Source organism: Cornus florida, unplaced genomic scaffold (genome assembly GCF_030987335.1).
Source record: "Cornus florida cultivar Cherokee Brave unplaced genomic scaffold, ASM3098733v1 CherokeeBrave_3.0.0_Hap2_Chr11, whole genome shotgun sequence".
In the NCBI taxonomy this organism is placed as follows: Eukaryota; Viridiplantae; Streptophyta; class Magnoliopsida; order Cornales; family Cornaceae; genus Cornus; species Cornus florida.
Genome location: NW_026775581.1, coordinates 123,470,189 through 123,496,254, shown reverse-complemented (window position 1 = coordinate 123,496,254; position 26,066 = coordinate 123,470,189). Strand labels below are relative to the sequence as shown.

The 26,066-nt window shown below is 35.3% G+C and overlaps 5 protein-coding genes across 5 annotated transcripts; 1 reads left to right on the top strand and 4 right to left on the bottom strand.

Annotated features, from left to right (window-relative positions):
- Positions 1-2,021: 2,021 nt before the first annotated feature.
- On the top strand, positions 2,022-4,061 carry LOC132287099 (galactomannan galactosyltransferase 1-like). The gene has a single exon (XM_059789602.1). It carries the CDS (start codon positions 2,488-2,490, stop codon positions 3,862-3,864), a length of 1,377 nt encoding a protein of 458 aa, XP_059645585.1. The 5' UTR covers positions 2,022-2,487; the 3' UTR covers positions 3,865-4,061.
- Positions 4,062-4,366: 305 nt separating this feature from the next.
- On the bottom strand, positions 4,367-18,527 carry LOC132287098 (uncharacterized). The gene is made up of 2 exons (XM_059789600.1): positions 17,636-18,527; positions 4,367-5,185 (listed from the first exon to the last, which is right to left on the bottom strand). Exons 1-2 carry the CDS (start codon positions 18,382-18,384, stop codon positions 4,531-4,533), a joined length of 1,404 nt encoding a protein of 467 aa, XP_059645583.1. The 5' UTR covers positions 18,385-18,527; the 3' UTR covers positions 4,367-4,530.
- On the bottom strand, positions 5,251-9,450 carry LOC132287101 (uncharacterized). Its single transcript, XM_059789604.1, has 3 exons — positions 9,102-9,450; positions 8,864-8,982; positions 5,251-8,764 (listed from the first exon to the last, which is right to left on the bottom strand). The coding sequence occupies exons 1-3, from the start codon at positions 9,433-9,435 to the stop codon at positions 8,309-8,311; spliced, it is 909 nt and encodes a 302-aa protein (XP_059645587.1). The 5' UTR covers positions 9,436-9,450; the 3' UTR covers positions 5,251-8,308.
- On the bottom strand, positions 9,450-10,766 carry LOC132287100 (uncharacterized). Its single transcript, XM_059789603.1, has 2 exons — positions 10,037-10,766; positions 9,450-9,911 (listed from the first exon to the last, which is right to left on the bottom strand). Exons 1-2 carry the CDS (start codon positions 10,764-10,766, stop codon positions 9,451-9,453), a joined length of 1,191 nt encoding a protein of 396 aa, XP_059645586.1. The 3' UTR covers position 9,450.
- Positions 18,528-24,717: 6,190 nt separating the features above from the next.
- Positions 24,718-25,604, bottom strand: LOC132285617 (uncharacterized). The gene has a single exon (XM_059787808.1). The coding sequence runs from the start codon at positions 25,483-25,485 to the stop codon at positions 25,087-25,089; it is 399 nt and encodes a 132-aa protein (XP_059643791.1). The 5' UTR covers positions 25,486-25,604; the 3' UTR covers positions 24,718-25,086.
- Between the last annotated feature and the right edge of the window lie 462 nt (positions 25,605-26,066).

The window sequence follows — 26,066 nt, the reverse complement described above, 5'->3', positions numbered from 1 at the left end:
ACATTCTTGTTACATAAAAATGGTACTTTTGGATTTTTAGAAAAAATGAGATCACCAACAACTATTTTTCATCAAATTTATTCAGTTGCGGGCAATTTGCTCAAAAGATGGATAATACAAGGAGTTATATGTGTTTGTTTCTTCTAATAGAGGTATTTTTTGCACAATTTTATATAATGAGGGTTTTTTTTTTTTTGCACTTAACCCATTTTAAAATTTGATGGATAATTCTATTGTACATTATTTAACAGCCCAGCCAGGCTTTTGGTCACCAATGTCTTAAGAAAGCCCACATTGGCCTAGATTGATCTCACCCATACCCAAGGAAAAAAATGGACCTCCACAGTTGAGTCCATGACAGGCAGTGGCAGACTGGCAGGGCTTGACCTGGGCCAAATTTTGGTACTTTGGGCATGCACTGGGCCGATCTGAAGAAGGCCCAGATTATTTATTTATTATTATGGTATTAAAAATAGAAAAACTGTCCCTAGGGATCTTTCTTGGTCACGTCTAATTATGTCTGTTTGAAAACGGTTAGGTAGATGTTAATGTCAATTAACCTAATTTCTTATTTTTATTTCTTTCTTCTTCGTTCAAAAGTTTGAATTCTTAGCCATTTAGTTGGATATTTCTTGTTATTACTCCATTGGTCCATCCTAATAGTTCATGCTAAGGGATGGTAACATGACAGTTTGAGGTTCATCTCCATTTCCATTTTCATTTAGGATAACTACCTTCATTTTGTTCAAAACGGTATATTAAACGGGGATGGGTTTTGTAAATAATGAAACACATATTTAATTATGGTAATAATTTTTTTTCTCTTATACGAATAAAAATAATATTCAACTTCTCAATTAAAATTTGAGACTTATACTCTATTTGGTAATAATTTTTTTTCTCTTTTATGATTTATTTTTCTTTATAATTTTGTTTGAATAACATCTTCTGTGTACATATTTTAATTTTTGTTGAATTGTTTTAAAGTGAAGTTATTTTGCGTTTTAATTTTAGTTAAAAAGTAAAGTTAAATTATATAATAATATAGTCTTTATCTTTATAATATATTGTATAAAATATAACACATAGAGTGGAGTTTTTTACATAAGGTAAAATAAAAGTAAATTTCTTTCTTAACTTATTGATTTGGTGATGACAAGACTATGTTGAAGATGTGGAGTTAATGACCATTATTATATGCTCACTGAGCATACTAACTGGAGAGATTTTTTTCCTACTGCTATCTGGTGTCTCTCCAAATTAAATCCAAGTGCACAAATAAATGACTAATTGTGACTTTAGTTAATTTGGTATTAAAATATATATATATATATATATATATATATATATATATATATATACATATATATATATGGAAAACGACGGGAATGAGAATTAATGTTATAAAAAAGTCATGGTAATTAATAAATTACTATACAAATACGGTAATCCAATAAAATTTTTAAAAATAAATTATGAATAATATATACTTAACAAAAAAATTTCTCCACAACAAATATAGTTCCAAGTTCCAACCCTCTTGTTACAAATTCACCTTTTTCTTTTCTTAATTTACCGAAAAAAAAAAAAAAAAAAAAAAAAAAAAAAAAAACCACTTTTCCCTCCTGTTTACCAAAAAAAACCTATGGCAAATAAAATATTGAACGAACGATATGTACGGTATTTGGGTTGCTCTACAAAATCTAATGAATGGCGCGATTTTGACTGCACAAAAAATGCAACCATGACTCGGGTCAATTTTTTACTCACGATTTTTGTGGATCTATGGTCAATTGAGTGGTTTATTCTGGAGTTGATTGTGGACGTTGGAGACGATTTGGATATTTGTGAGAGGTTGGAAGGGCGGCTGTTGACGGTTGCTTGAAGAACCGGACATATCTTTCTGATTATCTTCTTTGTATATTCTCATATTCTTTATTCTTCTCTGTTGAACTCTCTGCCAAATTAAGTTACTGTGTGTGTATATATATATGATTATAGTTGGTTTTTTATTATATTGCTTATATATCTGCCTTCACGTCCTTGTCCAACTTGCTTTGTGAAATTAAATTCCAAGCTGGTTAAAAGCACCATTCATGTGCTGCTAAACACAAATCACTCTCGATGAATTCTTGTTCATCGCTATTTTTGTTATTACTCTAAGATTAAGAAGACGACCCTCAATACTAGTTTTTGGTTGATATGCACACAAACACGTGCTTTGTATCTATAGCTTGTAGAGATTGCGTAAAAGTTATAAAAGATTTTGGTTTTTAGCATCCCATGTGTTAATTACTTTACTTAATTTGATCATATATATGCCAAGTCAAACTTGGAATTTGATTTCACCTACCAGTGTTATTGGCCCATTAACCAGTTTTGATTATTCTCTCAATATCTGATTTTTTATACACCAAATAATTCCATTTATAGTTTGATTCTTGACATTCAACACGAACACATGCATTTAATACTTTCTTTTTAATAATGCTTTCAAGATTTAGAGTTGCGTCGAGGAAGGTGTCTAAGTTTCAGACACCTTCCATGGCGAAATTCACGTTTCAGAACAAAGTGGCGTCGTTTTTTAGATTACGCTTTGTTGGTGGAGTTTTGGTGGCTCTTTTATTGGTTTGGGCTATTTGTTCATTTGAGCCTTGGCATCATTTTTCAAGGTTATTGGCTAAACACAGGAGCAATTTAGCATCAGAGCTCGTCGGGACTAAAGATTGCGCCGATGGGGCGCAGGGCGTTAACCTAATCCACGACCCACCTGAGACCACATTCTACGACGACCCCAATCTCAGCTATTCGATTGGGAAACCAATCAAAGGGTGGGATGAGAAGAGACGTGAGTGGCTGATGCATCATCCGTCATATGTCGCCGGAGCACGTGATCGGGTTTTCGTAGTCAGCGGATCACAGCCGTCGGCTTGTCGTAATCCGATCGGTGATCATTTCCTGTTGAGATTGTTCAAGAATAAGGTTGACTACTGCCGAATCCACGGCTACGATATCTTCTACAACAACGCCCTTTTGCACCCGAATATGCACTCTTTTTGGGCCAAAATACCGGTGGTTCGGGCCACGATGGTGGCCCACCCGGAGGCTGAGTGGATCTGGTGGGTCGACTCGGACGCCGTGTTCACCGACATGGACTTCAAGCTTCCTTTGGAGAAGTACAAAGATCACAACCTCGTGGTGGACGGATGGCCCGGTTTGATCTACGAACATCGGAGCTGGGTTGGGCTAAACGCGGGGGTTTTACTTATCCGAAACTGTCAATGGTCGATAGACTTCATGGAGGTTTGGGCCAGCATGGGCCCACAAACACCAAACTATGAGAAATGGGGTGAGACCTTCAAATCAGCGCTCAAGGACAAGGAATACCCAGAGTCGGACGATCAGTCGGCTCTGGTTTATTTGATGTTGGAAGGGAAGGACACGTGGGCGACCAAGATTTATTTGGAGAATCAATACTGCTTTCAAGGGTACTGGGTGGGGTTAGTGGGGACACTTTACAACATTACCGATAAGTACGCGGGGATTGAGAAAGTTGTGCGCAGGTTAAGGAGGCGACATGCAGAGAAGGTGAGCGAGGGCTACGGTGCGCTGTGGGAGAGGCATCTGGACGAAGCCGGCTACTGGAAGGAAACTGGACGGAGGCCGTTTATCACGCACTTCACGGGCTGTCAACCGTGTAGTGGGGACCACAACCCGGCGTACGGTGGTGATTCGTGCTGGAAGGGGTTGGAGAGAGCTTTGAATTTTGCGGATAATCAGGTGCTTCGTCGTTATGGATTCGTGCACCAGGACCTACTGGATCTTTCCTCCGTTTCATCTGTGCCGTTTGATTTTCCCGCATGAGAGAGAGAACATGGCTACTTTTCGGAGTATAAAAAGAAAAAGAAAAGAAATGCATATTTTTAATTCTTATATAGAATTTGCATAGGTGCCTCTCCAGTGTATATTAATTACTGTAGTTTTTTAATATTATTTCATAGTGTATATTAATTAGTTTAAAGCATGGTTCAAATATACGAGGCATTGATCGAGTTTGTAAAGCGTTTTTCATACATTCGGCTACAAAAAGGCAAGGCATAATTGCTCAAGGTGCTAACCTTATTGCAAATTTGAATATTATAAGAGAAGTCAGTCTCGAAACATGGTACGTTCTCGGATAACACAGTACTTCGCCACGAAATGGTCGGATCAAACATAATTCTTGACATCGACTACCAAGACACAAACCTCATTCCTGTCCAAGGAAGCAAAACTGAAGCACAACGGTTCATACTTCGTAGTAGAAAAACTATACGAACTACCTTTGAATAATTCCGCTACAGAAGGAGATCAAAAGGAATATGTATACAGAAAAATAATCAACATTTGTTTAACTCATTGTGTTTTGTCCATACAGACTTGTACATGGTAAGCACACTATAGCCCATCTAAATAAGTTGGTGCAGCCTGAAACTAACAAAGCATGACATGACATATAATATCATAAACATCTCCGGTCACAGGAATTTCTCAAGAAACCATGGCATTGGCTTCATCCTCGTCCCCCTCTCCCGTTGGCACTTCGTTGAACATATACTGACTCTGATATTCCATCAAGTATTGTGTCGATCTCTTTACATCCCAAAACAGCTCGTAAACTCGACTGATGTCCTCCATCTCCACAACCTTTCCCTTGCGCTTCTGGCAGGCCAACGCAGCAGATGTGATGAGGTGGATGGCATATCTCAGGGATGTATCTACCCCAATCTTTGTCAGTAAAACCTTTGCATCTTCGGACATTTCCACGTCTTCCTCTTGGCCTCTAATGTCCAAAATTTTGCGGATGTCTTCTTCTGTATAAGGCTGTGTGGAAATGATTAACAGGCGATCAAGGAAATCGATTGGAATCCCATGTGGGGATTTGTAGTTTGTGCCTCGGATTGTAGTGATCCCTCTGTTGGTAGCAACAACCAGTATAGGTGCCATATCGTTCTCCAAAGCACGGTTTAAGAAAGAAAAGCACTCGATGTCAAGCATGTGCACTTCATCAATGAAGAGAACACCAGGCACAATCTCTGCCTTCCCTTCCTCCCTCCACTCTGCAACCTTCGTGTCAATTTGTTCCCTCACTTCAGCACGGATTTCACCAGTATCACCAGTGAAAAGAGCTAGAAATCCCTGTGTTCTGATTGAGAGACGATAAAATGAGAGAAGAAAGGGTAAAGGTTGAACTGAGTAGATTTGTAAAAGAAAAAAAAAAAATTAATAACTAGAAAGCACCAGCAATGGACATATTATATATATATAAACCCACAACATTTCGGTAGTACTTCTAAATGTAGAAGGTCACCAAATGTCACAATGGTCATCAAAGAATAAATACTCTATTTTGTTATAACAAACATCACATTAAAATTTATGGGGAAAAAAAAAAAAAAAAATCACATTAAAACAGAAACTGTCACTTGCGAGGTGCATCCACAAACTATTTATAAGGAAAATCATATAGTATATGCCTTTATCCCAACATAAAAAAACAACACCCTGTCAACTATGAACTAAAATACTCATAATAGTCCTTTGTCTAGTTATTACTCATTAAGTCCCAACTCTCTCCTCATCAACTGTCCAGTATGTCTAATTCAAACAATCCTTTCACCCCTCAAATTTCCTGGACAGCCCACGAACAATTTGATGGAATCGTAGAGCAAGTCTGGCAACAGAACCCCCAAAATCCTCGATGATTCTGTAGCTTCTGACTTCTGTCCCACGTTCTATCACCAACATGCATGTCTCCTCTAATTTGAGCATTTTGACCAAAAATAATCTGCCTCGACAGTACAATACTGTTGATTAAGAGTACTCTCATCGGAGTCAAAACTTATGCAAGTTCAGGACTGCAATTTTAACAGAGATGCTTGTACTCCTCAAAAAACAGAGTAGACAAATGCACAAATTATAGTGTTCTATCACCAACATGCATATCTAAAGCCTACCTTAAATCTTTGCATTTTTTTTTCGTAATTGCTTCTATCTTCATCCAATTTTCACTTATCAAAAAAAAAAAAATCTTCATCCTACTTTCATTTTCAATGTCATCGGCAATCCATATCCTAAACATAACAGAACTAAGATACTCATAGTCCTTTGCCTGGGTATACTCATTAAGCCCTAACCCTCTTTTCATCAACTGTCAAGTATATCTAGTACAAAAATTCCTTTCGGCTCAAATTTCCTGGACAGCCCATGAACAATTTGAAGGAATACTTGAGAAAACCTGGCAACAGATCTCCCAAAAATCCTCAATGATTCAGTAGTAGCTTCTTATTTCTTTCCGAAGACAGTGAAGGAATGGAACAGAAATGATTTTGGTAATTCTTTCAGAAACAAGAGAAAAATCACTACTAGGTTTTAAGCTGTTTAGACTTCCTTGGAAATCTTTTTGGAAGAAGACACAGACTTCATGGAAATCTTATAGTAAGATCCCCTAACAAGAAGAAATGGACTGACTTCAAAGGTCCAGAGTAATGTGGATCACTTGTGGGGAGTAAAACAGGAGGTGTCTATTTCGAAAATCATTAGCAGCAGAAGGGAAAATAAAGTGAAAACTTTAAAGGACCCTAAAGGCAATTGGACTTCTGATCACGATGTTCTCAAAAACCATGTTCAGGAGGACTTCAGCAACCAGTTTAGCAATGACATATCAACTGACAAACCCTGCCTATAACTGAACTTTGGTCCCTGATGGTTCCCGGACCTTTTTTCTTTCAAATGTCTATTGCAAAATAATCCATAGCAAGATCAGTTGAGCAATGTCAACTAGAAATTTCAGAGATAACAACAGAATTCTCCATCTTGATCCCCAAAATTGATAGTTGTGAAACCACCACCCACTCTAGATCTCTCTTTGCAACATCACATATAAGATCTTGGCCAAAATGCTTCCAACAGCTTTCACCTTGTTCGAGTTGTAACCTCAGCCCTTTTGAAATACAATATATAAATGATAAACTTATTAGGGAAGTCTCTTCAATTTAATAATATCTTGACTAAAGGAAAAGTAAGTTTGTTGATTGGAACAAGATGAGTAAGACCTAAAGGGAAGATCTGATTGGGATTAGCTCTGCTAGGAAAGCTGCCTCAATCCTGTCAGCTAAGGCTGACTGAAAAATCCTTAACCATGAAAATCCTGTGGGTGACCTTCAAAAGTAAGTACTACAATCAACTGAAATCCAGAGTTACATGGACCCTCTTACCTCCCTTTACGTACTCGTATCAACACATCACAACATGGTATGGATATGTGTTCAACATCCAAACCCAAATTGGACACTTCAATCTTTCACTTGTGAAAATTAATTAAAATATCAAATTTGATAGTAGATAAGAGCTCCCTATTTTAGAAATAGGTGAAAATCACTTTTTACTACATGGTCTTTAATTTAAATCATAATTGAGTATATTCTAAAAATGCAACAACATTAGACTTTATACTGTTGTACAACATCTAAAGTATTCAAATGCGCAATATGTGTATATCTGTATCGAATCTATGGACACGTTTTTGCATGTCCTAAGATTGAGTCTGACACTTAGACATGAACCCACACCCGATACACATACCTCACTCCATGTAACATAGCGGAACTCACAGTTGTCGAAGGCTCAAGGCGTAGTCTGATGGCATAGTCTTTAGAACTAAAAGCAATACATATTGTAATGCGCAAGCACAAATAGACAAAGTCATGTGCAATAGAAATGCATATTTAAGTATGCATGTCATTGAAATTTTTACATATGCAATATAAACTAGATAATATCAAAAAGAGAATTCTCCAGCATACCTGTTCAGTGAGTTAGCTAAATCAATATACATAAAGTGCAAACCAAAGCAAATTAAAGCACGTGTGTGATAGATATGAATAACAAATGGGCATAGTTGTTAAAGGCTCAAGGCGCACAAAAGCGCAAATGCCTCCTGGAGCCTGAGGCGCAAGGCGAGGCGCGCGCCCGACTGAAGCAAGGCGCACGTTGGAAAAAAAAAAAAACAAAACCCACCCAATAAAGTATTAAAAATGCAAATCATGCAATAATATATAGAAAGATGTAAAAGTCAACTAAATGAATTACTTAAGTTAAATATTCAACATAAAGATGCCAAAACCAAGTAAATCAAGTACTTGAGTTCAAAACAGTGAATAATCAAACATATTAACATAAAGATGCAAAAGTCAACTAAGGAGAAGTATAAGATAAAAGTAAAACAAACATAAACATCATTCTTCCTAAGAAGACAACACCAATGAATCTAAATATCATCCTCGTCATCAATAAGCATAACATCATTTTGATCGTCACTAAATGATTCATAATTCTCAGGATCCTCTTCTATCTCATCTGAATCATCCTCATCCTCATCCACAAGTCGAACTGAAAAACTTCCTGCTCCTTTTGTTGGTAACCGTGAACTAGAACTAGATTTTGATCTAGTAGACCGTTGCGGCCTGCTTGCCTCTCCAATACCAGCAAAATTAGCAACATCACCCCATGTCAAGGAATCATCTTCATAGACTAGATCATGTTCTGCATTAGAATCATCCACCCTCCCCGTCAACCACTCGTTGCTCTCATCAATGTCATCGAGTAAAATGGGATCAAGAGTGTCACGCATATTATATCGACGCCTCAATGCTCTATTATATTTGATGAACACTAAATCATTCAACGTTGTTTGAGCGAGCCTATTTCTTTTCTTGTTATGAAGCTGCAATAAATTCAACTTTAACTAGTAAGTATAAAAAATTAAATTTTTAATTTTCAACAATTAAATTACAAACCTAGTTAGTAAATAGTATATACTTACATGCTCAAACACGCTCCAATTTCGTTCACAACCAGAAGAACTGCAAGTAAGGCTTAAAACCTTTATAGCAAACTTTTGGAGAAGTTTTGTTGACTTGCCATAAGCTTCCCACCAATTGGCTATTAAAAAAAAATTAATAATGATGTTTAGCAACTTTAGTTTCATCTTTCTATCGACTCTATTGTCAAAATAATTTTAACACTTAGCTATACTAACTTAATATACTTTACCACTTTACCTGGTCCTCGTGTACTTCTCTGTCTAATAGCAAAGGGATTACCAAAGAGGCCCTCAGCTTTAGAATATAAGGACAGCTCCTCAGTAATTTTGTCTTGGTCTTTGACATCCGGGACTAACCTTGCAATGCATGCATACAAACCCTTTGCAATCTCTTCATCTTCTTCAATTTTCGAATTTGAATAAAAATATTCTGGATTCAAATAATAACCTGCTGCATGCAAAGGGCGATGAAGTTGAACATTCCACCTCTTATCAATTATTTCAAAAATATCTGAGTATTTATCTTCTACTCCCCCAAATGATTTTACAATGGCTTCTTTAGCCCTATCCATAGCCACATAAATGTATCACATGGGAGGCTTTCTCTCGCCATCAACTAATCTCAAAACCGGAATAAGAGGACCGGAAACCTTAAGGCTAAAGACAATGTTGTTCCAAAAGGAAGGCATCAAAACATAAGAAGCAACTCTTTTACCGGCTTCCTCTTTCGCCCATTTACTACGATTCCATTCTTCTGAAGTAAACATCTTTCTCAAGTTATTCTTTTGCTTGTGAATACTTGATAATGTGATGAAACATGTAGCAAATCGAGTCTTAGCAGGCCTAAGCAACTCCTTTTTGTGAGTAAAGTTCCTCATAATGTTCAACAACTTTGGTCGCATATAAATATAACTATTCAACTCCACTGCCCTCTGCATTGTTCTAGAGATAGACGATATTTTCCCAATGTCTTCCAACATTAAGTCTAAGCAATGAGCAGCACATGGGGTCCAATACAAATGTGGGTGTTCTTTCTCTAACATCCTCCCTATTTGAAACCAAACGGAAAAAAGAATAAATGATATAAAGAGAATGAGTAAATCAAATTTGATTTAAATTATATATTTGTAAAGAATGTAAATTCTAAAAGTTATAAACATTGAACATTCTTACCGGCATACTTATTGCTTGACTCACTATCTGTGACGACTTGGATGACATTTGCTACTCTAATGCGGTTGACAAATTTATTAAGTAAGTCAAACATCTTGTCACCATCCTTTGAAAAAGAAGAAGTATCTATCGACTCAATAAACATGGTTCCCCTTGGACTATTTACTAGGAAATTAAGCAATGTTCTCCCTCTCTTGTCTGTCCACCCATCTGCCATTAACGAGCATCCAAATTTTGACCACTCCTCCCTATGGTCATTCATTAAAGCATTGGTATTATCCAATTCCTTCCTAAGCAAAGGAACTCTCACCTCATGATAACTAGGTGGTTTCATGCCAGGACCATATTGTCCAATTGCTTCAACAACCTCGGCAAAGCTATCATACTTAACAGCATTGAATGCAATTCCTGCATCATACATCCACCTTGCAAAAGCAGCACACGCTCTTCCTCTCAACTCTTTCTTGCATGCATCATTAATGGCTGTTTGTTTTCCCCCCTCCTTTCTTTTTTGTACCACAATTTCCGGTCTGGGAGTGAAATATAAATCAATCGGTCCCTTTTGCTTTTGCATCTTTGAGGAATTGACACTAGCACTGCCTGCACTGGCTACCCTTTTTCCTCGATTGTTAACTTCCATAATGTCATCCTCATCCTCTCCATCAATGAAATTAATTTCATCACTAGGTAACAAATTCATTTGATCTTTTTCTTCCTTTTTCTTACTCATGTACTCTTTGATTTCTTCTCTAACACTAGATGGGCATCTTGGGCATGCACTCACATTTCTATACCCTCCAGCTAAGTGTTGTTTAGCTCGATAAATACCTCATTTTGTAACTTTTGCACAAAAGTTACAAGTGACGGCATTTGTATCTTTCGGATTCTCCAAATGTGAGTAATTCCATGCCGGATCCTTTCTTGAACCATCACTAGGCATCTTTTAAAGTACAAACTACAATCAAATTCAAAATAACAAAATAATAGCATCATGTAATCAGTGTTTGCAACAACTCTGGCAAATAAATAAATAAATACAGAGCTTCAAAGCAATTAGCAATATTAACATTTCAATTTAAAAAAATAAATACAAAGCTTTGGCAGAATGCAAAAAACAAAATATTATTCTTTAAGGTCTCATACTCTCATTAGAATTTGGTCACTAGCTCAAATTGGACGTATGCTATGATTTTATTATTATTATTAAATGGTAAACTCTGAATGTGCAAATCCGGATATTGAATAATTTATTAACTTTTCATTTGTTTTATTTTAATTTATTATTATTATTATTATTATTATGTTCTAAGTAGACACTGACTGGGAAAATTCATTGTGTCACATTGAGTCGATTCTTATAATGCCTAATATCTGAAGTAATATTTTCCAGTTCTTCGATCTAATATAGGGGAGACTTTGTGACTCTACTCTTAACACTCTTGGCCGCTGGATGCCCTTGTTTAATGCAGGACTAAAGGAAAGATTTGACTATGTTCTGCTTTTGTCGCATTTCAAGAAATTTGGTTTGATATGGATTAGAGAATATGCACATAGTTGCTATGTTTGTTACAACATTTTGACATATCAGTTAAACTGCAGTTTGTTATTCATTCTCCCGATACTACACATTTTTGTTGTTTACTTGATCGCCTAAAGAAAGGATACGGTTTACCAACGGTTTAGTATTGAAATATTTCTAGTGAGCTGCGTGCCTCTGTGCACGCCTAAAAACTTATGCTTCGAGTGGGAGATCATGCTGAAACAAAGAGGGTCATGCCCGGTATGGTCCCGTTAACAAAGGATGCTAATAGACCACTCGATGCAGACCTAAACTATGATCGGATATTGAATGTGCAATGCATTTCCTCAAACCAACAACATGTTAGAATGGAACAAATACAACTTTTCACACAAATAAATCAGGTTAATATAAAGTACCTCACACAAATAAATAAATAAAAAATAAAAAAATGAAAAAAAAAATAAAAAAACTGGAGTAAGAAAAAAAAATAATAATAATAAAAAGAAGAAAAAAAAAAAATCTGGCAGGAGAGAGCCGAGACTGAAGAGGAGAGAAAAAAAAATCTGCCAGGACTCGGGACTCAGGAGAGAGCCGAGACTGAAAAAAAAAAAAAATTACTGGAGAAACAAAAAATAAATAAAAAAATAAAAAGAAGAAAAAAAAAAAAAAAAAAACAAATCTGCCAGGAGAGAGCCGAGACTCAAGAAAAGAAGAAGAAAAAAAGAAAAAAAGAAAAAGAAGAATAAAACTGGAGGCAAAAAAATAAATAAAAAAAATAAAAAGAAAAAGAAAAATAGAAATAAATGACATAAAATGTCTAGCAAGAAAGAGCCGAGAGGCCCCAGGGCCCAGACTCGAGAGAAGAGAAGAAGAAGAAAAAAAAAAAAAATCTGACCGAATCACCGATCCGGCAAATCTAAGAAGAGAAGGAGGAGAGAAGGAGAGAAGAAGGAGAGAAGAAGAAGAACTAACCTGGAGAGAACCGACGCAGATCCGAGAGTCCCGAGTGAGTACTTCGCTGCCTCTGTCTGTGTTCTTCTTTCCTTTGCTTCTCTTTTTTTTTTCGTTTTTTATGTTGCAAACTTGCAATAGGCTTTGGCTTTGAGCTTTCAACTTTTCAAGTTTAAAATAAGACAACACAAAATACAAATAATATAACAATACAGAGTTACAGACTACAGAGTCACAAACAAAACAAAAAATAATAAGGAAAATAAGTTAAAAACAAAAGTTTCTTGCGGGGCGCGCCTTTCTAGCGCCTGTAGCCTCGCGCCTTGATCGTAAAGGCGCACGCCTTATATAACCCAACCGCCTTGAGTAGACTCAAGGCGCTAACCTGGCGCCTGGAGGCGCCTTGCGCCTCAGGCGCGCGCCTTCGGCGCCTTTGACAACTATGCAAATGGGTAAACTACAATGACCTCCCCTAAGGTTTTGACTAATTGCAAAGAAACCGAAGGTTTGTCATTTTTTTACAAAGACCCCCTATGTCATATTTTGTAGTGAATTCACTTATCTACCCTTTGTTAAAAAAAGGCCAAAATATCTAATAATAGAAAATGAATATTTTGCCCCTAAACACACAACCACACAATTTGCGTCTCTAAGTGTTAACCGAAGCTTTGTTCATTTCTTCCCAAAAACTCCCTTTGATCACTCCATAGTTGACAGAACCGAACCCTACACAACCACTTGTTCCACCAAACGCCACCGCCACCATCCACCACCATCGTCCCCCTCCCTCATCCCTTACCTTCAAGCAACTACCGCCTCCTCTCACCCTCTTCCGCAACCTGTGACCGGGGACTCGTACCGGCAGCGTCATCGGCAAAGAAGGCACAATTATCCGCCAACTCCACGAAGAGACTGGCGCAAAGATTCGCATCAACGACTACACGTAGGAAATTGCTACTCCATTCAGTTTGGGCAGCTGTGTATTGTGCCTGCCAGTGGAACGATGGAACCAAAACAATAACCCAATGAACAAAGAACAATGGAACCCAATTTGAACAGGAACAATTGTATATATATACATATAACCCAATTAACAATGATATATAATTAAACACTGGAATGATACGTTTTCCTTTTCTTTTCCCAGAGGAAATAGGGAGAAAGTGAGTAATATATATTACTGGGTACAGTAATAAATGGGTCTTCAAATATTCATTAATGGTCTTCAATAAATATATATATATATATATATGTATGTATGTATGTATATATATATTTATTTAACCATCAAGGACATGAAGATGTGGTGGTGTTTATGGGAGTGGAGATGGTTGTTGGATGGGGATGGTGGTGGTGTTTATGGGGGATTCTGCTAATGGTGGTTGTCTCCGTTCAGAGGAGAGGGGACGAAGAGATAGATGGAGAAGACTGGGAAGTTAGGCTTTTGAAATTACTTAAATTGTCCATTTTTAAATGATGTGGCATTATTTCTTGAGGATATTTTTGTCCACAAAAAATGGGATCTTTGCATTTGCATTTGCATTTGAATTTCATTTGGGTTTAATTTAATTTAACATTGGTCCACTTATGCAAGAATATATATTTTTTTTCATGAAACTAAAAGGGTAATAGGGTCTTTCCATTTAGCTGATGGGCCTTTTGGTCACTTTAAACCAATTTTCTAACAAAAAAGTATTACTTTTTGTACGGAGGGGAGGTCTTTGCAAAATTGGGGCAAACCTCAGAGAAACACACTGCAAGAAAATGCAAACCTCAGAGAAACACACTGCAAGAAAATGCAAACCTCAGCTTTATTTGCAATTAGTCCAAACCCCAGGGGAGGTCATTGTAGTTTGCCCACAACAAATATAGTTATATATGAAATTTAGAAAATATACAACTAATCAACATCAAAATGAGCATATCAATTTAGTCGGTTAGCTAAAAAAATACACATGTATTCTTTCAATTTGCAAATGTATTCAAGGCACAACTGAAATGATTCAATATATTAATACAAGATAAATTTATTTAGTTTTTGAAAAAAAATAAACAGAATTTTTTTTAGCATATCAACTAAGATATTGCAAATGCATAATAATTAAAAGGAAACTCATATAATCTTAAGCATATACGATATTATCATAAAAAAATTTTAAATAGAGCATGAGGAACAATATTTAACACGAGTAGCCAACCATAAAATCATGAAATTCAATAAAACCAAATATCTGAAACAAATAACGCTAACTCTAGTTTTGGATACCTCTCCCAGGATAGATTCTCATTTAGGTTCCTTAGTTCTCAAATAAGATAAGTTGGAAAGGGGGGCTGGGAGATATTGCTATTGTTATAATATGAATTATGGAAAAATCTCCTGTTGCGGCATGGGAGTCAAACCCATTAAAATAGTAAAGGCTCTCCTGCTAACCCTTCCGTTACCCAACTCCAACCTTTGCTTTACATTCCTTGTTAAACAATATGGTCTTTGATATAGAGCATGTTAGCCAATGGTTATTAATTAATGAAAAGAAAAGAAAAGAAAATGATATGATTAAATTGATTAAAAGATAGAGTCATGCTTTCCAGAGCCCCAAGCCTACTAAAATGCACACAACTTAGGGCCTTGTATGCTCTTGCCTGAAGAAACCTTGTCTAAAATTGGTTTGAAGTATAATTTGATTATTCCGGTCTTGTCTATTGCTTCTCTTTCTTGTGCAGTACTTAAACTGATTGCCCAAAAATGGTTCAATCCCTATCATTCTTTTCTTGTAACTTGGCAAGTAATCATTGGGGTGCTAAACATTTGGAAAAGCTCCAAAACGGTATTCTCTCACCATAAATTACTTCAAATGATCATTACTTAATTTTTCAAGCATAAATTTGGTGGCAATAATTTTTTTTTGGGTAAGTAAATAGAAATAATTTGTGTGCCTTAATTCCAAAAAGATAATTTTGTGTGGCTCTAATTAACCACCATGTAAGAAAATTTTGATATACAGTGTACATATTACCATTTAGTTTTTCCTCTGTACATAAGCCTACCTTCCACAATTTCAGTGGCTACATCATATAATCATAGTGGCGGTTTATAAAAGGCTAAAAACAGATAACTTAGGAATGCCAGCACAGATCTAGTAAAGTCATTTATGTCGCTATAAGCACATCAAGAAAAAAACATTTCACACTATCTGAAACTTTAACATCCTAAATCAAATAATGTTGTACAGCAGCTCAGTAATTTAGCATCAGAAATAGTAACATAGAGACCGTTTCCTCAGGAACTCTGAATCATCATCAAGTGTACCAGATGTAGTAGCATCACTATCATTTTATCTACTTAAAGCCTCGTCACAGCTTCTAACCCTTTCCATTCTAGTGATCTGTCCTCAAAGTCCACATTTTAAAGAGAGATCTCAACATTTACCTTATTAATAGACTTTGCCTTTTGTGCACAAATTGACATCATTATAAGCCAGAACAGATATAGTTCACATAAGACGTACATCCACAGAAAAAAAATAACCTAGGTGATATTACTTAAAAATCTTATCAACCACCAAGCATTTATCATATCAAAATTTTATGATTTTAATCATCAAATAGAACTTCAAACCCAACCAATCAAGGTGAACTTAAATATTTTGCTTCAACCTTGAGTTGAACAAGTCAATTCTAGTCTCAATATCCAAATCCTAATCAGATATCATTAACTGCTATACATATTTTTCTTTTTTCTAAGGCATTAATCCACTGACTTGGCCAAACTTGACAAAATTTAGTAATTTTGATGGGATTAGAGAAAAATATAGAAAGAACAGTATAAAACCCATCCAACTGACATGAAAATATCAATGCAACAATGAGAAAGCCTCCAATTTAATCAAGCCAAGTTGGAATATACTTGAACTTGACCATAGAGAAGCACCCTGGATGTCACACTTGAATTATAGTTTAAGTATTCAAAATATGAGGAAAGATAAAACAGAAAGAGGATATGAACCCAGCAAAGAAATTTGTCACCCAAACTACAGGATGGCGGACATCAACAAAATGCCAAAATATTTTACTCCTGCTTAGCTGACCTATAAAATCTTGCTCCTGCTGTGTTCAACACATTAACTGATACAAGTTGCAAACTACAGAGAAAAATGCCTAACTTGAATCTAGATAAAAAAAAAAATATGCATGGTAAACTTTTCGATTCATGTAGATTGTAAAATAACAAATGTGGTGTCAAATATGAGAATAAAAATCTAAAAACCGAGTTTGATAAAAATGAGGGTTATAGAGATTGTCAGATATCATTTTCAAGTTCCAACCAAGATGAGAAAGAGCAGCTTTACCAAAATTAAGACATTAAACCTCATATCTGACATATAGCTCATATCACGAGGCACAAAATAGATCCACAATTACTCTAGCCAAATAATGCAACCAGCAATCCCACAAAACATAGCATCGTTACTCCTAAACTCAATCAACAAGGAAATAATCAATATCTTATTACACATAAACTCCCAAACTAATCCGACGTCCAAACTTCTTCCCACCCCCCACGGCACATGAGCTAACCACCATTCATAGAAACCACCAAAATAATTTTCTTTCCCAAACCATTAACTGCTCTCAACCCAATTACATACTCACCAAAATTTCCACAAAGCCTTTAAGTCATTCATCCCAGTTTTTTCCATTGTGGTGTGATTTTGTTGCAACTCCCGTGTGAAGTAATTTACTTCATTAGACACTGATCAACAAATAATGAACTAAATAGAAATCTGGGATATCACATTAAGTGGCAATAATGTCAGTGATAGTAAAAAAAAAAAAAAACAATATAATGGCTAGTTACAACTTACATCTACACCCAGAAGGCAAAATACCATAATGCTGCTAATTTTACTATCTGAAAAACCATACAATGGCAGTAATGCATGACTAATCCGAGCAGGGAAAGCTATCTATACCCAAACCTCAAATTTGAAATCTTTATAGAATTCAGTAAACATAAAAGCAGAGTTACTTAGTCTAAAATTTATAACCGAAGGGGTCTTCTAAAGCACAAATTTTCATCTTTATAAAGGAAAAGCACACTGAAACCAGTAAGTAATAGAAGTGAATACCTGCTGTTGATAACATCAATCTCATGAAGAGTAACACAATGCACGACCTCCTTCCGCTTCTGCAACTCTCCGTCCGGACACTGCACAAATTTAGTCTGCGGTCCCATCGCATCGTAGTCCCTCGACCTCGAGAACGACCTCCCAAGCTTTGTGATCTTACCAGACGCCTTATCGATCGCAATCACATCACCACTCTGTACCTTATCCTTCCCCAATGCCTCAATCATCTTTGCCCCCAAATCATACACTGTCTCCATCTCCGTCGTCTTCAGCGTCAACTTCCCCGTCTTCGACGCTGCGCCGGCCACTGCAGGACGGTCGATTTGGATTTCCACAACTTCGCCTTCAATCACTTCGGTCTCTTCCTTGATTCTAACTCCGATAGCTTTACGGAATGCTTGCATTAGGGCTTCGGTCTTGGACATCTCCAGCGAGAAGAGCTCGCTGCCGGCGAGCATTGCGAATGGGGTTTCTAAGCCGAGGGACTTGGCCATGCCCATGGCTATGGCGGTCTTGCCGGTGCCAGGCTGGCCGGCGAGGAGGACGGCCCGGCCTGCAATCTTGCCGTCTTTTACCATCTGGACGATGACGCCGGCAGCCTTGCGGGCGGAGGTCTGACCCACCATGCCCTCCGAGACGACGCGGGGCTCGAGGGTTGAGTCGAGGCCGAGACCACGGATGTGGGAGTGTGCACCTATGCGCTCAATTCGGGTTAGGTCTCGCATCTCCGAGAGTTTCAGCTCCGCCATGGTTCTGTTGGCACAGTCGCAGAAAGAGATTTTGAGAGAGATTTTGAATAACTTGCAGGAAGGGAGAGGGGCTTAGGGTTTTTGTTTACAAATCCTCTTGGTCCTGGTGAATTTTAGAGCACCCTAATGTTAACTGTTAAGTACGTATTTGTTACATAATGTATTTGGTTTAGTTATTCAGCAACAAAATTTAAAATCGACGTACTATAATATTGTTTTTCATTTTCCACGTTTACGAAAAACTAATTAAGTGGGTCCTCGATTTTAAAAATTAAATAGACAGGTTTTCAACTGGCGTGTGAGTTTTTTCAAATTAAGGCATTTATTTCGACGCATTATAAAAAAAAATTTAGGAAAGTAAAATATATATTTTTATTTTTTTTGTGGAAAAATAATTTAGGCCAAGATTGACAACTAATTTATGCATGTAAAATAATTTGTCGAAAATGATTAAGTAAGTTATTTTTGTTATATTTTACTTATCAAAAAAAATTATTTTTGTTAGATTTTTTTTTTTCTCTCTTAAATATTTTACGAGAATTAAACATGTATATACATTTCTTAGAAAAATATTTTACATTTAAACAAGTGAATGGTGGTAAATTATTTTTTGGAAAATGATATTTTGTACGTAACAGAGAAACTAATCTTCAATTGTGTCCATAAGCTTCGAGAGCCATTGCTACAGCTTGGAGTCTTTCCAATCTGTTGTTGGTTGCCCCAACCTCCTGTGTTGGTGTATTGGTCCTAGGGCATTTATAGGTGGACTATTTGTATTTTTGGGTTTGCCGACTTGTTGGGCTTCTTGCCTTGCTTTCGGCCTTTTTGTACAGTTTTCCCTTTCATTTATGAATTTACTGATCTAATTAGGAAAAATTCTCTAACCCTCCTATTGTTTCAATTTGTGTAAATAAAGACATTATGTAAATTTAACCATTAAAATATCTAAAATACTCCCAAAAAAAATAAATAAATAATAAAAAATAAACAAAATGTTTTCTCTTCTCTATTTCTTTTCATGTTTCATTTTTTGATCCGGCAACAATTTTTTCCTTTAAATATTTTATGGGGCTCAATTTAATTTGTTTCTCTATCATATAAATATATATATATATATAGAGACACATATCACCTTCATTCCTCTCTGTAACACTCCCTCTGTTGTCCAGCTATTGCCGCAACCTCCCCGTCACTACCACAACAGCAGAAAGTAACCATAATGTATACTCTGCGTACCACTTTTATTCCCATGAAAAATGTGCAAAAGACACAACTAACCTTTTCACATTATGCAAAAATATCCCTCAATCACAAATCTGACATAAATTAGTATTGTAATATCTATTTTGTCCTTTTACTTTTTTGAAAATATCCAAGGGAATATATATGTTACTAATCTTATAGTATATGGGTGTTATGTGCACATTACCTGATATATATACTAAAAAAAAATTTAAAAAAAGTTTTAGAATTTGTGAAATAAGAATTTGAATTTTTTGAAATTTGAATTTATTGTTTTCTACTAATTTTTTTCTTAATTTTATAAATATATAAGGTATTTATTATTCAGGATTTGGTAGCCATGTTTTTCCTAGCCTGTCGTTTGTGGTTGGTGAAATTGTTGTCAATGAACCGTAGTGCGTACTAAAGTTTGTCGGTTTCTTAAAATCTCTTAAGTTATCTTGTTTGCCATAAAAGATGGCACTTGAGCCTGCATTACGACTACTTTATTGGAAGAAAAGCTTGTCCGCGGTAGAATTTTTAAGTGCACAAGTCCTTTTCACTTGCATAATTCTTTGCACTGGAACTTCACATTTCATATTTTAATACAAATTAATAAATTATTGGTATTACGTGAGAGAATTCATATTGATTAATATATATATATTTTTGGTTGAAGAAGGATTCTAACACAATTTCTATTAGCACAATGTCCTGTACAAAAGTAAAAGTAATAAGAGCGCACAAAAACTTGTTTTTGAATTATCTCCATCGTGTATTATCGATATGGCTTGGTTTTCATACACACTTCAATTTTCAAATACGTGTACAGATGGTAGCTACATATTTTAGAGATAAGCTCAATCAAAAAGTAATCTCCTTTTTCATTTCGGTTCTTCCACTCCAAAAGCACTTAAAACCTAAGCCAAACAGCACCAACCTTTGGTAAATCTTATTGGAACAACTGGACAAAGTAGAAGAAATTGATCCTTTACTAGTTTGGGGCGGTGGTTTCACCACTATCATAAGTTCATAACCATATGATGATTTAGATTAGTGGTGATGTCTAACACGTACCGTGGCACCCACTTTTTACAATTAAATCCATTAACATCCCCTTTTTACAATTAAATACATTACAACACAACAGTTAATGTATTGTGATAAATATGATTTACCAACCGCATTTACTTTGATTCTCCAAATGCTTAAGATTCAGTTCATTAACATATAGCAAGATTTGTCAGTTTGTTCGAAGTATAAATATGCATTAATTTCAAGAAGACATGTTCAAAGTTGTAACCCACTCGACTCCACAACATGATTGCGTTGATAGAAATTTAAGAGATAAGTTCTCGATAGGGACGGATCCAAGAATTCATATAAAGGAGTTTTTTCATAATTTTAGTAAGGACAATTTTAAAATTTTATGAGTATAAATGTAAAAAAGTATAAATTTGAGGGTGTAAAATGTAATTATAAAAAATTCCTGTGGGAGCGGATGCCCCCATTGAACCCTTCACAAATCCATCCCTGATTCTTAAGGTCTCGCTTTTGAACTGCACTTTTAATTTAAATTGTGTATATGTTGTGAGACCAATACACGTGTTTTTAAAAAATAAAAAATAAAAACTCATTCAAACAAAAAATAAGATTAATTTCGAAAAGTGCCGATAAACTCACGAAAAGATAAAAAAATATTTATGAATCAGTGACCATCTAAGGTTCAATATCCTAAACCCTTCAAATGAAATATCTTCTCACGTTAACAAGACTAAAGAATATCTGTGCTAGTGGAAAATTACGTGCAAAAATAAAGTTTTTTCATTCATTGTTTCCCACTGGACTTGTCTTTATCAATGCCATTCAAGAAAGGCCCTCAAAAGACCGTCAAATAAAAACAGGAAAGAATTAAGTGGGTGGTTAGTGACTGGGGTCGCAGTGTCATGCCACCGGTGGAGGTGAACCGTGTGGGTCAGATTCCGATAGAGTGATGGTGGTGAATCATTTTTAACTTTACCTTGTTTGGAGTTCATTTTTCCTTTCCTTGCATCAAAGTTCTAATTTGCAATTACGTGCAACTTACTCTTAATTGGAAAAAATTTGAGCCCGAGTGCCTCATGAACATCATGTCTCATTTTTGTTGTGTGCAAACAATCAAGGATCATGCCTACTTACATAGTTCAAGACTTTCCCGACCTGTGTCGTTTTGCATGAATATTGTGGATTACTTGGGATAAATCTCCAAACGCTCCAATTATCAATCTAAAACAGTTTTTTTCTTTTCTTTTCTTTTCTTTTTTGATCATCAAAATTTAATTTTTCCATTAATTTAACAGTTAGTGTAACTATAAAAACTTTAAAATAAGAGAGAGAGAGAAATTGTATATTATATTGATGTTAATGAATATTACATAAAGGGTCTTATATATAGGAGAATGTTTGAGGTAGGTGAATGATGAACAAGTAAGTTAAGTAATCTATAGAAAAATTAATATGATAGATGTAATCATAGATTGTAATTTGTAGTATGCAATAAGCCTAGGTGGTATATAAAGGGGTAAACTTATAATCTAACAATGCCAATTAGTCATATACACAAATAATGTATATGTATTTGGGCAAGTTTTTATGATTTTGAACCAACGAACTTGGATGAGAATGGCAAGGGACAAGTCTACCCTTTATTTGAGTGAAATCCCAAAATTTGAATATTAAGTAGAAGGAATCATAAATGGCAGAGTGTTACAAGTGGGACTTGTCCCACATCGGATTTGAATAGGGATTGAAGTGGGTATAAATGGGTAAATATGCAAAACTACCCAACAACTTAAATTTTTGAATAAATGAGCAAGCGCTCACTCGTTACCGTTGGTATTAAAACCAGATCCGGTTGCCCGACCCAGAGGACGTCGGGATGTAAACCCTGGATAGGCAGGATAATTCGACCACAACGAAGGCGTTGCTTCTAGCTAAGAAATCATAATTAAGAGACTATAATTACGAAATAACAAGGGGGAAACTACACAAATGTATGGTTAGGATTTCGTTTGGATTGACCTTAAACGAGTTCAGATCATAAAGGGGTTGACACGATTAACCCGTTTACTTAACCGTGTCGGGTTAGGGTTAAGGAGTTCAACCCGTGTAACCCATCTATGACCCGTTTAACTTAACATGTTATAATCATGAATATAACATATGTAATTTGTTACTTGTTTAAAACTAATTACTATAAATAGTTAAGTCATTTTAACATAAACTTTGTTTATGTCTTATGATTTTTCTTTTGATTTTGAATATTTGGGTTAATTGTGACCAAAAAAATATTATTATTTATTATTTTATTAAATATTAAATGTTTCGTTTATCTGTTTAATAAATGGGTTGGGTTAGTGTTGAGAGTTTTTAATATGATTATTAAATGGATTAGGTTTGGATTTACTTATTTAATATAATATCCTTACATCGACACGACACGATTATGACCCACGAACATAAATTGTCACCCCTAGTTAGGATTATTAAATTTTAAAATACTATATTTTAAAAGTTTATTTTTCAAATTGATTAAATTAAATCAAATAATTACAAATACATCAAAAAATATTATTAAAATCCAAAATAACTTCTAAACTTTTATTTCAAAATATCCATCTTAAAATCGTATAATCCAAAATACTAAAAAATTTAGAAAACATTTTCATGATATTGTAATGCATGGATTTTTGACATTTAGCACTCATGATTTCTTTCGATTTCCTTTATTTTGCATGGCTTACGTAAGGACTCTCAGGCCATACCTTGGTCTAATCAAAATTCTATATTTGATTAAAAAATTATATAATATTGATTTTTTTATTTTTTAAAAAAGAATCAAACCCGCTAAAAACGGTTACCCATACCTTAAATCAATCCCACTCAAAAATTACAGTCGATCAATCATGGCCATAGACATACCTCTGGCAAACTAAATTGATTGAGATTCTGGCAGATGAAAGAGAAAATTGCACAGAGAATGTAATAGCGGTGGGTCGTTTACATACAAACATATATACTAATATATACTACTACTAATAAACATAATGATCAGTAGTATTTGTTGTGCCGGAGACTTTGAGGATGGATTTGAACGGCAGGGGGTTAGGTGAACGTGGATAGAGGAATGTACTAGCCAATTTATCCATATTTGCTAACTCAAACAAAACCTCAATTATTGTTTTGGTATTTTGAAATGATATGATTTTAAGAAGAATATTTTGGTATTTAAAATAAGAGTTTAGGAGTATTTTGAATCTTAACAATAATTGTTAATGTATTTATAATTATTTTATTTTATTCTATTAATTTAAAAAATAAACTTTAAAATAGATGATTTTGTTGTCTAACACTCCTACCTATGTATAATTTTCCCTATAACAATTATGATAATTTGTTAAGAAATCCTAATCTTTCTTTTTATTAGGGACCATTTAAAGTATTGGGGACACTATTTAAAAGAAGACAAATACGGCGAAATATTCAAAGTATAAAGCAATTTAACAAAAGAAAAGGAATTATACACATATAGTCTAAAAAGCCCTCAACTCTTTAAACATTGACATCCATCTCCTCTTCTTCCTTCTCAAACCCTTTACTCACTTTCTCTCTCTATCCACAGCCATCGCCCTTCCACATACAAGCCACCGCCTCCGTCACAACCACCAACATCGCCACCGTCACAACTACCAATATCGCCACCGACTCCACCATAGCCAGATCGATCCCTCATTCCCTCCCCACTACCACCGACTCCTTCTCTCCACCACTAACGTATTTGTAATTACCTTTTATTAAATTGTATTATACGTTGTTTTTTTTTCTTTGCTTCCTTTCTAATTTTGTATTATACTCCGTATTTCTTTAGGTGGGCCCAATTTAAAAACCAAAGAAATTGAAACGAAACAAGCAAAAACACATCAAAACAAATAAAAGTAAGCCCAGAACATCAACCAATTAATTTATATTAATTCATCATGATATTAATTCAGCCAGTACTTCTACGTACTAATATACTGAAGCATGATATATCGCGACTTAGTATATTCTCAAAATATCACTACAATACCAACCAAACGTACAAATTAACTTCTAAACCTAAATACAAATTCGATCACCTGTAAAACATATATATATATATATATATATATATATGTATGCATATATATACACTTCTTACAACACAGTTACACTTGAAATTCTGTTACATAAATTAAAAACAACCCTAGCAAAAGTATGACACTTGACAGCAAAACTGCCAAGACCACCAAATACTGTAGATAACAATATATATATATATATATATTAGAGATAGAGAGAGAGCTGCCCTTGATTCTAGCTTTAGCTTTATAATTAATTTAGCTTAGAACAGGGCAGTTAGAACAGGGCAGTTCTCTTTGAATTAACAGCATATATATATAGCTTCTGCTTCTTGGATAAACATCAGTCTTGACCTTTATCTTCATCAATCATCTCAATCCCAACACTCTGGCTCCGAGGCACGACATCCACTCCTCCGGTCACCGGATACTGTTGCAACAGTGACTGTTGTCTCCGTAGAAGATCCAACTCGATCTTGTTGCCAAGACTCCGTGTAGAAGCAATCTTGATAAGCTCCCTGAAATCTTCGTCGTTGCTGGATTTGGAGGAGTTGACACTGAAACTCTTGGGCAAAGTGGAGACTTGGGCGGTAGGACAGCCCATGACGTTGTCGTGGCTCACCTTTCCGGCGCACTGAGTCATGCTTTGAATGTACCAATCCCTGGCCTTCCTCAATACCTTGATGGGTGTCTTCAAGTACCGACTCAGTTTGGTCTCTTTGGTACTAGTCTTCTCGGCCATGTTTTCCTAGCTACTCAGTACGTTATATTATACACACACACACAATCAAATCACTAGGAAGTGAAGATTGAAAAAGAGAAAGGAAAAGAGCTAGCAAAGACAGTATTTGGAATGAAAGACTTGGCTTATTTTAATGCAATAAATGTGGAGATAAATCTAGGGTATAATAGAGCATCTCCATGAAAGTGACGGGAGAGAGAGGGATTTGTAGAGCATCTCCATGCATGGAGTCTTTAAAATTTGGGTCTCTAATTTTGCCATATCAGCATTTTTTATAGGCTAGATTAGCATTTTTAAGATTCACATGATGGTTTTGAACTCTCCAAATTTTAGCTATAAAGGTGTTCTAATGGTGCATTTTCGCTCTAAAAAAATACTAATATTTTAAGATTTTTAATATTTTTTTTTATAACTTTTTCCTAACCATAATATCCATTATCATTTTATGTATTCATTTATTAAGATGAAAACAAAGGCAAATTTTTTTTTTTTAAAAAAATAAATCATTGTTTAAATTAAATTTCATTTTGCTAGGAAAAAACAAAAACTAAAATTTTCGGCCAATATAGCCATTGAGGCAC

What these genes read in the sequence shown, in the direction of transcription:
- LOC132287098 (XM_059789600.1), bottom strand. Translation starts at nt 18,384, where the DNA reads ATGGCGGAGCTGAAACTCTCGGAGATGCGAGACCTAACCCGAATTGAG. An exon ending in ATTGATGTTATCAACAGCAG is followed by an intron (nt 5,186 to 17,635) that starts GTATTCACTTCT and finishes TCTCTCAATCAG; the next exon opens with AACACAGGGATTTCTAGCTC.
- LOC132287100 (XM_059789603.1), bottom strand. Translation starts at nt 10,766, where the DNA reads ATGAGTAAGAAAAAGGAAGAAAAAGATCAAATGAATTTGTTACCTAGT. An exon ending in GTCAAGCAATAAGTATGCCG is followed by an intron (nt 9,912 to 10,036) that starts GTAAGAATGTTC and finishes GGTTTCAAATAG; the next exon opens with GGAGGATGTTAGAGAAAGAA.
- LOC132287099 (XM_059789602.1), top strand. Translation starts at nt 2,488, where the DNA reads ATGCTTTCAAGATTTAGAGTTGCGTCGAGGAAGGTGTCTAAGTTTCAG.
- LOC132285617 (XM_059787808.1), bottom strand. Translation starts at nt 25,485, where the DNA reads ATGGCCGAGAAGACTAGTACCAAAGAGACCAAACTGAGTCGGTACTTG.
- LOC132287101 (XM_059789604.1), bottom strand. Translation starts at nt 9,435, where the DNA reads ATGGATAGGGCTAAAGAAGCCATTGTAAAATCATTTGGGGGAGTAGAA. An exon ending in GAGAAGTACACGAGGACCAG is followed by an intron (nt 8,983 to 9,101) that starts GTAAAGTGGTAA and finishes TTTTTTTAATAG; the next exon opens with CCAATTGGTGGGAAGCTTAT. An exon ending in ATTGGAGCGTGTTTGAGCAT is followed by an intron (nt 8,765 to 8,863) that starts GTAAGTATATAC and finishes AATTTATTGCAG; the next exon opens with CTTCATAACAAGAAAAGAAA.